Here is a 15804-nt window from a genome sequence, read left to right on the forward strand (position 1 = left end):
AATGTTATTGTTTACTTTTCCCACAATATTATACCCTACTGTACTAGGGTTACACAATTTATTTGGGGGCACTTGTCGATTTACAATAGTATGTCGGCAAGGTATTTCCCGATATATTTAAGATTATTTTTCTTGCTTTTCAAATGTGTTAATAAAATTGATGCTGTGTTTGTTTACACGTTTTCATCAGAAGTTTGAGTCGTTAAAGTCTCCTGTCAATTTTAGACACTCGAAAAGAACGCATGATATCGGCATTGTAAATAAAACGCGCGGTTGTGCATTAGTCATGCATGAATAACCAGGTGACAATACCAATCAATAATGTCATTTTTTTAGTTATAACTAATCCATCCGTTATGTGTACTCCACGATAAAATCGTGGACAGTTACTTCGGAGACATATGATGAAAACCTTGATGGTATCCTCGTGGAAAGTGTGCATTTCATGCATAATTCATTTAAATCCAAACATTTATTTTTACGCATAATATGATTAAAAAAAAACACCAACTAGTTGTATCGTTATCGTCTTAAAAATAATTTATAATTGAAGCAATAAAAGAATAAGTAAGATCGGCAATGTAAATATAACGATTTTCAGTTAGCCTGCGGTACGGAATTTTTCCCCCGATTTTTTTGCTTCAAAAACTTTTTTTCCCGATTTTTTAGCTTTAAAAAGTTGATGCGCGTTATACATAAATGCGCGTTATACACAACGTTTTACGGTAATAACAAATGGAAAAGAAATTAACTGGACATTGTAAAAAACACACACAATTTTGAAAACTGCACAGAAGTCTACTGACTGTGCAAGTAGCTTGCTATTCTCTGTAAGTAGACTGACTTGTTCTTGTCATACCATTGTCAAAATTTTACTGTTTTTTGTCTGACTATTATCAAATCGGGAAAAATAACATAACTATAAATTTACAAAAGTGACACAATTTTACAAACTGACTGAAAATAAGTCTACATACTGTGACAGCAGGTCGCGTTTCTCTGTCAGTAGACTTTTGTAGTTGTTGTCCATTTTGTCCTTCCAGTCGAGCTCCTTGCGCAGCGTGGCGCGTGTCAGACGCAGATCCTCGTCCATCCGCCCCAGCTGGTCCTGCACCCGGTGCTTCTCCTTCATGTAGAACTCCCTGTAACCATGGTGATATGAGGCTGAGCACTGAAACTCAAGGCTGTTTTTCCCATCTTTGTGAGGCGGTCTTGGCCGCCTCATTTTGTGAAAAAAATGTGTCGCAAACTTTTCAAAATTGTGAGAAAATGTGTCATGAAATGTTCAAAATTGTGAAAATATGAGGGGCAAAGGTTTTTAAATTGTTAACATTTCAGTTGTGAACTCCTTAAAATTATTATACTTTGAGTCACAATAATTTCGAATTTGTGATAAATAACCGCCATTCTCTAAGAAGGAAAAAAGCCCTGGTAACCATGGTGGTAAACAAATGAAGACTGTAACAATGGTGATTCAAGCCTAATGACTGTAACCATAGTGATACAAGTCTGAAGACTTTATCCATGGTAATACAAGTCTGACAACTGCAACCATGGTGAAACAAGTCTTCGTAACTTAGTAATTACAGTTTGGACTTGTCCCTAAGATGATTTTGTTCAATATCTTGGGAATGAGTCTAGTAAAGGTCAAATAGGCAATCAAGCTAAATGAAAATTTTCAATCATTAAAAAACTTACATTTTATTTGTACATCAAATGTGAAGACAATTTCACTTGCTCACAGTTTCTCCTATTTAAAAAATAAATTTTCTGCATGACGCATCTCCTAATAATTTCTGTCAACACAAAGATTCAAAATGTAACAAGGGCTGTTTGTAAAACATGCATGCCCCCCATATGGGCTCTACGTTGTAGTGACAGCCATTGTGTGAATATGTATTTTGTCACTGTGACCTTGACCTTTGACCTAGTGACCTGAAAATCAATAGGGGTCATCTGCGAGTCCTGATCAATCTACCAATCAAGTTTACTGATCCTAAGCATAAGTGTTCTTCAGTTATCATCCGGAAACCATGTTACTATTTCAGGTCACCGTGACCTTGACCTTTGACCTAGTGACCTGAAAATCAATAGGGGTCATCTACGAGTCATGACCAATCTACCTATGCAGTTTCATGATTCTAGGCATAAGCGTTTTTGAGTAATTATCCGGAAACCATTTAACTACTTCAAATCACCGTGACCTTGACCTTTGACCTAGTGACCTGAAAATCTTTAGGGGTCATCTGCCAGTCATTATCTATCTACCTGTGAAGTTTCATGATTCTAGGCATAAGCGTTCTTGAGTTATCATCCGGAAACCATTTTACTATTTCGGGTCACCGTGACCTTGACCTTTGACCTAGTGACCTGAAAATCAATAGGAGTCATCTGTGAGTCATGATCAATCTACCTATCAAGTTTCATGATTCTAGGCATAAGCGTTCTTGAGTTATCATCCGGAAACCATTTTACTATTTCGGGTCACCGTGACCTTGACCTTTGACCTAGTGACCTCAAAATCAATAGGGGTCATCTGCGAGTCATGATCAATGTTCCTATGAAGTTTCATGATCCTAGGCCCAAGCGTTCTTGAGTTATCATCCGGAAACCACCTGGTGGACGGACCGACCAACCGACAGACCGACCGACATGAGCAAAGCAATATGCCCCCTCTTCTTCGAAGGGGGGCATAAATATTTACAGTTACTTTCCATCATTTGAAAGTTGGCTCTTAGTGTAATGCATCTAAAGATAAAATAAAAAATCTACAAAATGTGAAAAATCCAATCTGCCATCAAACCACTACAAGTTGATCAAAATAAAAGAACAAACGGAAATAATTTAAAGACTTTCATAGAACAGAAGAAATTTGATGATGTGGTAAAGAAAGCATTTAGCAAAGTAAAGTTAACACAAGTCAGTAACTCAAATTCCCTACAACCTTTATTCCAACTACCTATAACAAGAGCTGTCAGAGGACTGCGCTGCTCGACTATTCGAGTGCTTGACAGTATAACGTAAGCCATCATGGGGAAATTGTTCATATTCAATAATTTATTAGACTGTCTTTCACAAATAAAAAAAGGATAAAAAAAATAAAAAAAATTTGGGGGGGGGGGGTTGGAGGGGGGGGGTTGAGAGGGGGGGATGTTGGTAAAGAAGTATGCAAAATATAAAAGCAATATGTCAAAGGACATAGGAAATATTTGGGGTAGTACGCATACTTTAACATAGAATTATCATATTCTAAGTATAAAAGGGGCAATAATTCTGTTAAAATGCTTGATACAGTTGTCTGCTCTTGTTTATAGGTTGGGGTCATGTTGGTAAACAAGTATGCAAAATATGAAAGCAATATGTCAAAGGACATAGGAAATAATTGGGGTAGTACGCAAACTTTAACATAGATTTATCAATAATATGCATATTCTAAGTATAAAAGGGGCAATAATTATGTCAAAATGATTGATACAGTGGTCTGCTCTTGTTTTTAGTTTGGGGTCATGTTGGTAAACAAGTATGCAAAATATGAAAGCAATATGTCAAGGGACATTGAAAATAATTGCGGTAGTACGCAAACTTTAACATTTGCACGCTCACGCTAACGCTAATGCAAACGCCAACGCCGGGCTGAGTAGGATAGCTCCACTATATATATTTCATATATAATAATCGAGCAAAAAATGTATCATAACAATTATGATTTCAAAAGTTATAAACAATAAAAAAATAATTTATCAAAAACTCTTGAAATTGTGAGAACCACTTAAACTCTTTACCATGAAGATAGGTATTTTAACGCATTTGTGGCCCCTTAAAAAGTTTAAGTTAATTAAAGACCTCTTTCTTACTAGATTAAAAGCTTCATTTCCAACCTTTAGATACCTTTAGATACTTATGAGCAGCAAACAGCATAAAACCTGAAAAGTCACTGCGAGTTACTCGCAGGCTGCTCTGGTTCTATGCTGGCTGCAAAAGCCTATTTAACTTCGCTTCTTTGTGGGAAAGGGTTTAACAGGCATGATATCTGAAGATGATGTACACACAATTACCGAACAATTTACAAGAGAAAAGAAACAAACACAAGTTTAACCGTGACTGTTGAAGATAACATAATTACAAAAAAGTTACTACAGAAAAATAAGATCTGCTGCCAAATTATAGGATAATGAAAGTTAATAATTTGTTAGCAAACATGTTTACCCTTCATTATCATCATCGGATGGAAATGTCTCCCACGGCCTGCAGAATGTAAGGGACATAATCACTAGACATAAATGTTCAAGGGACAGAATCTCACAGCCTACATTAATGTTCAAGGGAAATAGTCACACTGTGTACTTAAATATTCAAGGGACATAATTACTCAGCTGACATGAATATTCATATGACATGATTTCACAGTTGATATGTTTATTCAAGGGACATAATCACCCAGTGGACAAAATGTCAAGAGACATAATAATTCAAAAAGAATAATTCAGAGACCTGATGCATACATCATCAAGGAATAAAATAGTTGAAAGGACATTATTCAAGAGGTATAATTAATCATTTAAATAATGCTAGAAATCAAGAGCAGAACCATTGAAAGGTCAGTGTTATTTATTTATAATTTAATGATTATTGAAAAGAAATCAGAGGACATTAAATCTACAAAAATGTAAAAGAAAGTTCTGATGCCAGGGATTGAATACTTTATGGGATATAATATATGTACCTCAATAAACAAAATTATTGATACTAATTTTCCACATATACGATTTGATGGCAGATTCAGACCTTCATTTAAAAAAAAATTTAAAAAAATGTATACATGACAAATGTGAGCACAAAATTATTTATAAGTTGTTGCCATCATATTATACTATTGTCCAAATTGAATTGAAACTGTTAAGCATAGTCATTCTGCATAAAATTGCGTCAATAATTGCGTTTGATAAGATTAAGATCTCAAACGGCGACGTACATTAGTACAAAACATGGCTTTAAATTTCAAAATTCAGAAGCGAGCAAACCCTGAAATAAAATCATTCAGTAACATCATAAAATGTTAATAAAAGCATGCACACAACAAATTCATTAAATATGCATGTACTAGAAAATTGTATACTTGGTTTTGAATGGTATGTTATATATTTTTACTCGATTAATTTCAATTTTTCTATTTTTATATTGCAAACAACCACTGACATGATATAAATATTACCGTAAATCTGCGAATATAATACGCCCTCTTATATATTACGCACCAAATATTTTGTCAAAATTTATTGGTAACAAGAGTTCCGCGGTCGGAGATGACCGCATTGAAGCCGGATTTTTGATTTAAATGACAGGAAAGTACCTTTCGTGTTTTTGTCAATGCAATACTTAAATTACTGAAATATTGTTCAAAGGTCAAAATGAAATGTAAGTACTTTTCAAGGAATGAGCAAACCTTGTGTTATGTTTTGAATGCATGCATATACATGAACAACAATAACATTTAAGGTCACAAATATGAACTTGAATTGACAATTAGGAAAGTTTGATCTCAATTTTTTTATTTTTTAACATTTTTACATTCAAGGTCACGGTGACCTTGACCTTAAAATGACCAGTGGTCATCTACTAGTTCTGGCCAACCTTCATATCAAGTTTGAAGACTCTAGGTCTAAGCATACCAAAGTATTAACAACTTTAACATATTTACATCCAAGGTCACAGTGACCTCGACCTTCAAATGAATGACCTTGAAATGACCAGTGGTCATCTAAGTGTGCTTGCAAACCTTTACGTCAAGTTTGAGATTCTAGGTCCAAGCATACCAAAGTTATAACAATTTTAACATTTTAACATTGAAGGTCACAGTGACCTTGACCTTCAAATGAATGACATTGAAATGAGCAGTGGTGATCTTCTAGTACTGGCCAACCTTTATGTCAAGTTTGAAGACTCTAGGTACAAGCATACCAAAGTTATAACATGGAATAAGAACTTTAACATTTTTACCTACCAAAGTTATAAGAACTTTAACATTTTTACATTCAAGGTCACAGTGACCTTGACCTTAGAATGAATGACCTTGAAATGACCAGTGGTCATCTAAGTGTGCTTGCAAACCTTCATGTCAAGTTTGAAGACTCTATGTCCAAGCATACCAAAGTTATAACAATTTTAACATTTTAACATTTAAGGTCACAGTGACCTTGACCTTCAAATGAATGACATTGAAATGACCAGTGGTCATCTTCTAGTACTGGCCAATCTTTATTTCAAGTTTGAAGACTCTAGGTACAAGCATACCAAAGTTATAACATGAAATAAGAACTTTAACATTTTTACATTCAAGGTCACAGTGACCTTGACCTTCAAATGAATGACCTTGAAATGTCCAGTGGTTACTTACTAGTTCTGGCCAACCTTCATGTCAAGTTTCAAGACTCTAGGTCCAAGCATACCAAAGTTATAACAACTTTAACATTTTTACATTCAAGGTCACAGTGACCTTGACCTTCAAATGAATGACCTTGAAATGTCCAGTGGTTACTTACTAGTTCTGGCCAACCTTCATGTCAAGTTTCAAGACTCTAGGTCCAAGCATACCAAAGTTATAACAACTTTAACATTTTTATATTGAAGGTCACAGTGACCTTCACCTTCAAATGAATGACCTTGAAATGACCAGTGGTCATCTGTTAGTCCTGGCCAACCTTCATGTCAAGTTTGAAGACTCTAGGTCCAAGCATACCAAAGTTATACCATGAAATAAGAACTTTAACATTTTTACATTCAAGGTCACAGTGACCTTGACCTTCAAATGAATGACCTTGAAATGACCAGTGGTTACTAACTAGTTATGGCCAACCTTCATGTCAAGTTTCAAGACTCTAGGTCCAAGCATACCAAAGTTATAACAACTTTAACATTTTTTATATTGAAGGTCACAGTGACCTTGACCTTCAAATGAATGACCTTGAAATGACCAGTGGTCATCTGTTAATCCTGGCCAACCTTCATGTCAAGTTTGAAGACTCTAGGTCCAAGCATACCAAAGTTATACCATGAAATAAGAACTTTAACATTTTCGAGCACGCCGCCCGCCCGCCCCCCCCCTCCCGCCCCCCCCCGCCCCCCCCGACAACATCAATCTATAAGTCGAGATTTTTTCGAAAAAAATCCGGCTAAAAATTGAAAATCCTAGTAAATACGCACTGAAAAAAATCAGTGTCCGAAATCGGAGATTTCCGAAAAAATGGGTCAATATATTATTGTGTTGTGAAAATAGCAAATCAATTTGGGGTTATCAACCATCTGTTTCACAGTAATACCCCGGTTTATTGATCGCATTGTGTTATCGTGCAGTTGTCATGACAGTTGCATAATAAATATCTCTGTATATTGTTTATATTACCCGTGATTGTTACCGATAACACACAAGCCACCTGCTGACACCCAGGTCAAGCAGTCATAATTGCAAAAGAAAGAAACAGAGACGCTGTTTGTCTGTTTTTAAACATTTAATTCCATTTGACAATAATCAGGATGATAATAATTATAATAATAATAAAATAATAAGTAGACAAAGTCAGGTTACTTTGGTTTTTTATAGTAGTCTAGATGAATTGATCTTCCAAAGTGTTACAAACTCGATACTTTAATTAAACTTAAAACAAAATTAAACTGCTCATGTTTTTCTCAAATCCCTTTAATTAAAATACGCCGCTGTTATTTAGAATAGTTTGGGAGTAAAACACAAATGAATTATCACCTTTCAATTTAATTCGGCAATCGGCAGAAAGGTGTAATATTAGCGTCATAGAACTAATTATTTAATTACCACTCTATACTTCAGATATGGTAAATATTCGGAAGAATGATAAAAGTGGTCAGCTTATAAATATTTATTTATTGGTATTGTCACGTTGTTGATAATCTCTTTATACAACTTAGGGTCCGGTCGCTATTTTGTAGGCAGACGACGATATTAACTGTGTATTCAAAGTATACAGTGTCTGCGCGTGAATTACCCAATGTTATCCGATAACTCCGCCCGTTCTCCCATTTCATTCAACAACGTAATGTCATGTGTAAGCGAGCTCAATGTTGATTGGCCAGCTACCATGTACATTTCAATAACAATAAGATCTAGCGATGTCTCATAATTGGGTACAGACCGGGTTTCGTTTACTGCTCGAATTGCGAACACTTTCATTGAAACAAAGAGACAAACATAGAAAACCAGTCCGACATAAATGGCGGATGTTTCAACGAAATATTACTAGATTTTTGCAAATAAGATTTTTATTCAGCCAAAATCTCAACATTTTCGCAAGTGGCAAAAATGACGAACGACAACGCGAGTCCTGTTGCCCCCCTTTTGATGTAATGGTGCAGTTCAAAATGGCTGCCACGCAGCGATTAACAACAATTTAGTTGAAAATTTTCAGGTAAAAAAGTGAGTATTATATTCGCAGATTTACGGTAAATCATAGAAGTATAAAAGAAACTTTTATGAACAAAATACAATAACCCTATAGTGAGTCAATTGTCGGACAATATAACTCACATATTAAGAAATGAACATTTAAACCTACAGACAGTGTGTGTGATATTTATCAACTTAATTATCACAGAATATCACATGCATCATGCTATCTGGTTAACTGAATATGTTCAAACTTCATATCTGTGATACACTTGATTGTGAGATGAGATAAGGTTTATGTGATACGTCAAGATATAACTTTTTTCAAATGCAATTGATGATGGAATATTGATGGTATTATTACAACATGTATCTATCATACTTGCAACAGAACTTGAACGAGGTAGTGTAAATAACGATTTACCTAACAAATGGCATATCTTGTATTTACCTCTACTCTCTTAATACCAAGACAAATAACCTTGTTTCTCTGAGTAGATTTTTAAATGTTTTCAAATGTTGAAAAGTAACAGAAAATCAGAAAAATATATAAAACAATAACAGGGACTGAGTCCAGAAACAACTTTAGGGAAATGTTTTGTGATTTTCTCCATTGTCAAGAAAATCCTGATGGTAACACAATTCAAGTTCTGTTCATGGTTGCATGGCTTATAATGATGTTTAATTGATGTTTGTAGTGACATGCATACTTTTTCAATCAAAAATGCATTAAAGAATAGCGTAATCATCCAACAGGAATCACTCAATGTTGTGTAAAATGTCACAAAATGGTGGACATTTTGCAAAAATGCTTTAATGTTACAAGTATCTGCAATTCAACTCAGTCTCCTCTGTGTAAAGAATGAAACAGTTTCAAACACTACAGAACAATTAAAATGAAACTAAGCTTTAACCGAAGAAAAGGTTCAAAACGCTGACTGCATCTAGATAACATCACAACAATTTGCCAGATATTTTATTATTTGCCAGATATTTTATTATCATTTTATGCATTCATATTATTTTTAAACAAATGCAAATTGCAATAAAGCCAATTACATGTATCTTGCACAGTACAAATTTTCTACCTGGTAAAAATGATAGTGTTTTAATTTTAAAAACAAAACATATAACAAAAACAAATTCTAAATGAAAGGAAATCAAAGCAGACACAAGTCAGTTTTTAGTTTCTAGCAGTTTCAACAATAACTACTTTGTTATTAAGAAAATCTAATCCTTCAAAAGCTAATAAACATTAAAGCTGGCCACTTAGTGCACACTACTGAGTGATTCTTGCGGATTCGTAAATATAGCGGGACACAATCAATGCTGCTTTGTAAACAAAACTGCGAGCTGTCACATTACCTTGGTTCTTCTTCATCATCACTGAAATAAAATTCTCTGTGTAACATATGCTTTTGCTGCAGTAGCTTTTATCATTTGTATTGTTACTGAATTCTAATAAAATCAAATAGATTCTATTTCACCTCTTCCATCACCTCTTATCTTAACCAGAAAGGTGCATCCGCTAATAGAAACTCCTTGCTTTCAAGGGACAAGCTTTTTTAATTTGTCTGTATTTGACGACTTTACATGTTCCAATAATAGTATTGGTCAATGTCAAAGTCAAGTTTAGGTTATATAGGCTTATAAGGAATTGTCATTAACAACAACTGTTTGACCCTTTCAGTGCGGGAACCGAATTTTGAAGGCCTTTGCAAACAGTTTGGATCCAGATGAGACGCCACAGAACGTGGCGTCTCATCAGGATCCAAACTGTTTGCTATTCTGATAATATTCTTTGAAAAAAATCGAAGAAAATGCTAATTTTAGAAATTCAGCAGACGACATTTTAGCAGATGACAAATTTCCCAGCATGCAAAGGGTTAAGTACCAAAGAAGTGTTGCATCTGAGTATTTGAGCTAGGCATAATTAAAAACATCTGAGTGTTGGAGCTAGGCATTAATACAAAATGAGTAGGGCTCTATGCAAAACTGAGCTAAATACATGTTGGTTAAGTACACTACCAGATAAGTCTGTGCAGTCTGCACAGGCTAATTAGGGACGACACTTTCCACTTCTATTGTATTTTAGTTTCAAGGAAGTCTCTGCTTAACGAAAATTTAGTTCAGGCGGAAAGTGTCGTCCCAGATTAGCCTGTGCAAACTGCACAGGCTAATCTGGGACGCCACTTTACGCACATACATTTTGCCCAGTTTTCTCAGAACACAACTCTTATGAATAAGAAAAAGAAAAAAGGCACAAACACAGCTCCAGGACAATCACACAGGAGGCATGCATCGGGATGAGAGTTCAGTACAACACTTCGCACACGTTGGATTCAATACTTTGGCTCTAAATTCTATATGAGCTGTGCTTTGGCAAAACAGGGCTTAATGCATGAGTGTAAAGTGTTGTCCCACATTAGCCTGTGAAGTCTGCACCAGCTAATCATTGACCACACTTCCTGCTTTCACTGGTATTTTTCGTTTCAATTAAGTCTCTTCTAACCAAATATCAAGTCTACGCAGAAAGTGTTGTCACTGATAAGCGTTTGCGGACAGCGCAGGCTAATCTTGGATGACACTCTGTGCACATGCATTAAGCCCAGTTCTCCCAAAACAAGTCTCATTTAATAATATATGTCCAGAACTTCACTCTCTGCTTAGGTCTCATGTTCACACATTAAAGTTGTAAGAGACATTACGGAAGATTTGGAAAACAGACAGTGTAATGTCTGTTAAGCAAGGGGAAACAAGTGGGCCTATGGCTTTAAGGCACATCTTTGATCACAAGCTACTAAACTGTTTTGAGCATGCAGGTGGCAGTCACAAGGTTTCGCAATAGATTTAAAATGTGAACCAAAATGTAGCAGCCATGGTTTTGAATAAATCACAGTCACAATCATTTTTAAACTACCTGGATATCCTTACCCGGCAAAGGTTTAATGTTGTGAGCATATTTCATAAGTGGGTCTATAATATGATTTTTGGAGTGTCCTAATGTCTTTACTATAACCACATATAGATATTTGCCAAGAATCATGACGACATTGTTTCAATGAAGCTTGACCATATCTCACAAATGTGACTCTTATTTGACCTACTGACCTACTTTTTGACCAAAAGTGACTCTGTCTCAAATTTAGACGAGAATGTATTGGGATAAATGATCTGACAAAGTCATGATTATTGGACAATAAATGTGGCCTTTATACTGTTCACAAGCTTTTAATTTCAATTGACCTCATGCCATTGTTTTCACACCGTGACCCAGTATAAAACTTAGCTGAGATATCACTTGGGCAAACATCGTGACTACAGTTTTAAAGAGATTGGGCAATACATGGGGCTTCAAGAGTGTTTACAAGCTTTTTCTTCTTGCTGCATCGAGTGACCTAGTTTGTAATCATACTTGACCCAATTTCAAACTCAACTAAGATTCCATTGGGACAAATTTTCTGACCAAGTTTCATAAGCCTGGGCAATAAATCTGACCACTAAAGTGTTTACATGGTAAGTGTTTGCAAAGCATTACGCACAACAAACAACCCTAAGCTCCAATTTAAGTAAAAAAAAGAAACAATAGTACATATTAAAGGCACATCCAATTTAGGAAAAAAAAGAAACAATAGTACATAAAAAAGGCACACTTAAGAAAAGGAGGTTTAAGAGAACAATAAGTTAATAGAAAGAAGAAAATGATAAACTCAGCATAAATGGGCACAACTCTTCATACAATTCAGCCACAGGGAGTAGGAAAAGGGCTCAATGAACAGTAAATCGGGCCCAGAAGATTAAAGAGATACAGCAAACAACCACACACGATACAAGAAAAATATTTGTTCTACGCAACAAAACACTGCCTACTAGTATGACATACTTTTGTGTGTATAAATCAGTGCAGTGTAGCCAACCACTGGAAGCAGGGAAAATAAACCATGTTTAAAAAACATTTTTTTTACGCAGAACAATGTAATTTGTTCACTAAATTTTAATAATTGAGTCAGAGATGCTAAGGACATTTTTAATTGTACATTATTCAATTGAGCTGTTACCAGTAAATTTAAAGTAATCTATATCTTCAGAGAATTATGAATAAAATTATTGTTTTTTTGTAGGCATAGTAACAATGATTGGTGTACTATTGTTGTTATATCACTCACGAGCTAAGTGGCAGGATTGCTATTGAAAACAAAACCACTAGCACATATAAAAACACATAAACCCCTTTCCATCTAAATCTAATGAAAATATAAACAAACAAAGGAGGGAGGAAAATGTGGGGATATAAATGCATTCCTTTTTATTTTCTAGAATACAGAATCTTGACACAAATGTCATTATTCACATAAAATCGTCTAACACTACATACACAGTTTAAGATTGTGCAAATCACTTATTTGCATGTTACACCAAAACCTGAACTAAAACAAGAGATGTTTGTAAGTATACCCCCCCCCAAAGGTGATAAATCTAATTATGTATTTGTTTAGAAAAAATTTGTATCCTGCATTTCACTGAGACCTTACCCTTCAATCTCTTGACATCAAAATAAAAACAATGTAAGATGTTATTCTTTTTTAAGCATCCTTATTGAGCGGACACTGTTTATATTGTACATGTACTAGTGGCTTCAACCTTTGACCTCAAAGATAATAGTTCTTTCTGCTAAGTAACAGGTATAACTGGATGTGATAAAAGGTCAAAGAATTATCCAGATCAATAATTCATGCAGAAATAAATTTCCTCTTACAAGACTCTGACCTTAATATATTTTCTGTCGTTTAACTTTCATCTCATGAAACCAATATATACATAGACCAAGCCATAGTCTAGACACAATGCAGCAACAATACGTCTTTTGACCAACAAACCAATCATCCAACCAAGGGACAGGCACAAAGCAATATACCCCCACTTCTTTTTAAAGGGGACGTAATATTAAACTAAAAAACATGATTTTACTAAAAATACACCCAAAACCCCTACTCTACAAATAAATAAAAAATAAAACTTTAGAAACACTGTAACTTGTCATAGTCAAAAACAATACCTGGCCTTCAGAAGTTTAGTTTTTGTTCGCACTTTGCGCTCCTCGTATTTCCGATCGAGGATTTCCCGTCGCTCGTTCACGGTCAGGAGTTCGTACTGGAGATCCTTGATGTCGGACTGCAGCTTGAGAATCTGCTCCATCATTGACCTCTTGCCGACCTCAGTCATGTGCTGTTGCTATGGTAATGACACAATTCACGGTGAGTAGTGTTGCTATGGTTTTAACAGAAGTTAAGGACTTAAAGTTATAATTGTAATCAAATTATATATAAGAAATAAGAATTTGATCTGGATTGTTTTTATGTGTGTATTTTCAAGTTTTTTTCACATAACCATTAATTTCTTTTAAAGATCATATTCTTAATCATTCATATTCTTAATCATTCATATTCTTAATCATTCATATTCTTAATCATTCATATTCTCAATCTTTCAGCTTAGCACAATCTGCAAACCAATGCTGGTTATGAACTTATTTTATAACATGTTTGCAGTATATTTTATTAACTAAACTTGTGCAATAAATTCTGATTTTAGTGATTTTTATTATCTCCACTAAAATATGACCATTTCATTTTAGAATATTATTATTCTGTTAATTATTGTTACATGTTACATGAGGAATTATATAAACATACTGAAAAAGCATTTTAAAAACTGAGCAAGATAATACATAAAACACAATCTAAACATCAAAATATTTATCATAACATTTAAAACTATTCAAATAACCTAATTGGTTTTACTGTAAAGTATTGCAAATCATAGAAAAACAGAAAGAGTCTAGCAGGCGTACAATCTAAGGAAAAGTAAAATGAACTACCAGGACAAAGGATTTATCACACATTTAAATCTATAAGGGTTGCATTTGATATGCAATATCCATTTATTAATACCAAATACATCACAGTGGTACCCAATATATACACGTGTGATGCTGAATATATTACTATTTGTTTTTAAATTTTGTTTTTAAAATTAAATTTGTATTTTTTTTTAAAGATTTAAATAAGTTACATATTTTGTTGTTGTTCAAGGATAAACTTATTTTGTGTACAATTTTAAATGTACTTTGAGCATGATAATAAACTTCTTTGTACCAATGAGTCGCGTTCTGAGAAAACTGGGCGAACAGCACAGGCTAATCTGGGACAACACTTTACGCACATGCATTATGCCCAGTTTTCTTAGAACACGACTCATTTCAACAGAAACAAGATGACCGTAAATAGTGGAGCATGCTAACTCAACAAGATACATGCAGTGCAAGTTGTCAGAATGGAAGTGGGGACCACTATTAGCAGCATTATGAAGCAAAAGGATGGACATCTGTAAATGAATATGATGACTTTCATTATTTGCTTTTGTTCTTTCAAAAGCTTAAAAGCTTTCCCCTGCATAGGATTAAAGAGCTGTCCATGAAGATCTTAGATATTTCACATCTGGATATCATGTTCAAGAAAGGTTCATAAAAAGGTGAAATCACAATGTGTAACACTTTTTAAGAGAATATTTTCTGGGATGACTAATACAGAGCAAAAACATGGCACACCAAGAAAGTCATGTTTCTGTGAAATCATTATGTGACAATTTCTCTAGAAAAGAAATATACTGGTTTCTGGGAAAACTTGGCTAAATGCATGTGTGTAACGTATCGTACCACAGGCTCATATGGGACAACATTAACCCTTAAAGCGCTGGAGCTGAATTTTAAAGGCCTTTGCAAACAGTTTGGATCCAGATGAGACGCCACAGAACGTGACGTCTCATCAGGATCCAAACTGTTTGCTATTCTGATAGTATTCTTTGAAAAAAATCGAAGAAAATGCTAATTTTAGAAATTCAGCAGACAACATTTTAGCAGAAGACAAATTACCCAGCATGCAAAGGGTTAACTTCTGCACAGGCAAATCTGGAAGGATACTTTCCATACATTTATTAAGCCTGATTTTCCCAAAAAACATCTCCTATTGTGGTTCCACATGGTGGAGACCTATGCCATAAAGGACTGTAAACGTGACACATTCAGTATTGAAATCTACAACACAAAGTCAACTATCGCTAGAAATACCTCAAGAAATGAAATATCTCTTTGTGAGTTATCTTTATGAATGAAAACATCCTGGAAGCAAAATATCACAAAATGAAATATCTCACAAACTGACACTATCAAAGCATTGCATAAATTCTAAAAAAGTCAAAATTCCTCGGATTATAATTGTGGCATTCCAAGTATGACTAAAAGAGGTAGAGAGAAGGCTATATGATATGTATATAGTGAGGCAGCAGTCTGCAATACATACTTGAATCTGCTGAAGCTGAAAAAAGGCAATGAG

The 15804-nt window shown here is 34.7% G+C and overlaps 1 protein-coding gene across 17 annotated transcripts in view; it reads right to left on the bottom strand.

Moving 5' to 3' along the window:
- LOC127881390 (trichohyalin-like) overlaps nucleotides 1–15804 on the bottom strand; it is a 150458-nt gene that overhangs the window by 15876 nt on the left and 118778 nt on the right. For 13 of the 17 annotated variants that reach the window (XM_052429183.1, XM_052429177.1, XM_052429182.1 and 10 more), the window contains 5 exons: nucleotides 15772–15786; nucleotides 13470–13645; nucleotides 9779–9799; nucleotides 4207–4245; nucleotides 978–1142 (listed from right to left, as the gene is read on the bottom strand). In XM_052429183.1, coding sequence (XP_052285143.1) covers nucleotides 978–1142; nucleotides 4207–4245; nucleotides 9779–9799; nucleotides 13470–13645; nucleotides 15772–15786 — 416 coding nt within the window. Of the gene's footprint in view, nucleotides 1–977; nucleotides 1143–4206; nucleotides 4246–9778; nucleotides 9800–12296; nucleotides 12333–13469; nucleotides 13646–15771; nucleotides 15787–15804 lie in introns of all 17 variants that reach the window. The other 4 variants (XM_052429178.1, XM_052429181.1, XM_052429179.1 and 1 more) reach the window with 4 other exon arrangements.

The sequence above is a fragment of the Dreissena polymorpha genome, chromosome 5 (genome assembly GCF_020536995.1).
Source record: "Dreissena polymorpha isolate Duluth1 chromosome 5, UMN_Dpol_1.0, whole genome shotgun sequence".
Classification (NCBI taxonomy): Eukaryota; Metazoa; Mollusca; class Bivalvia; order Myida; family Dreissenidae; genus Dreissena; species Dreissena polymorpha.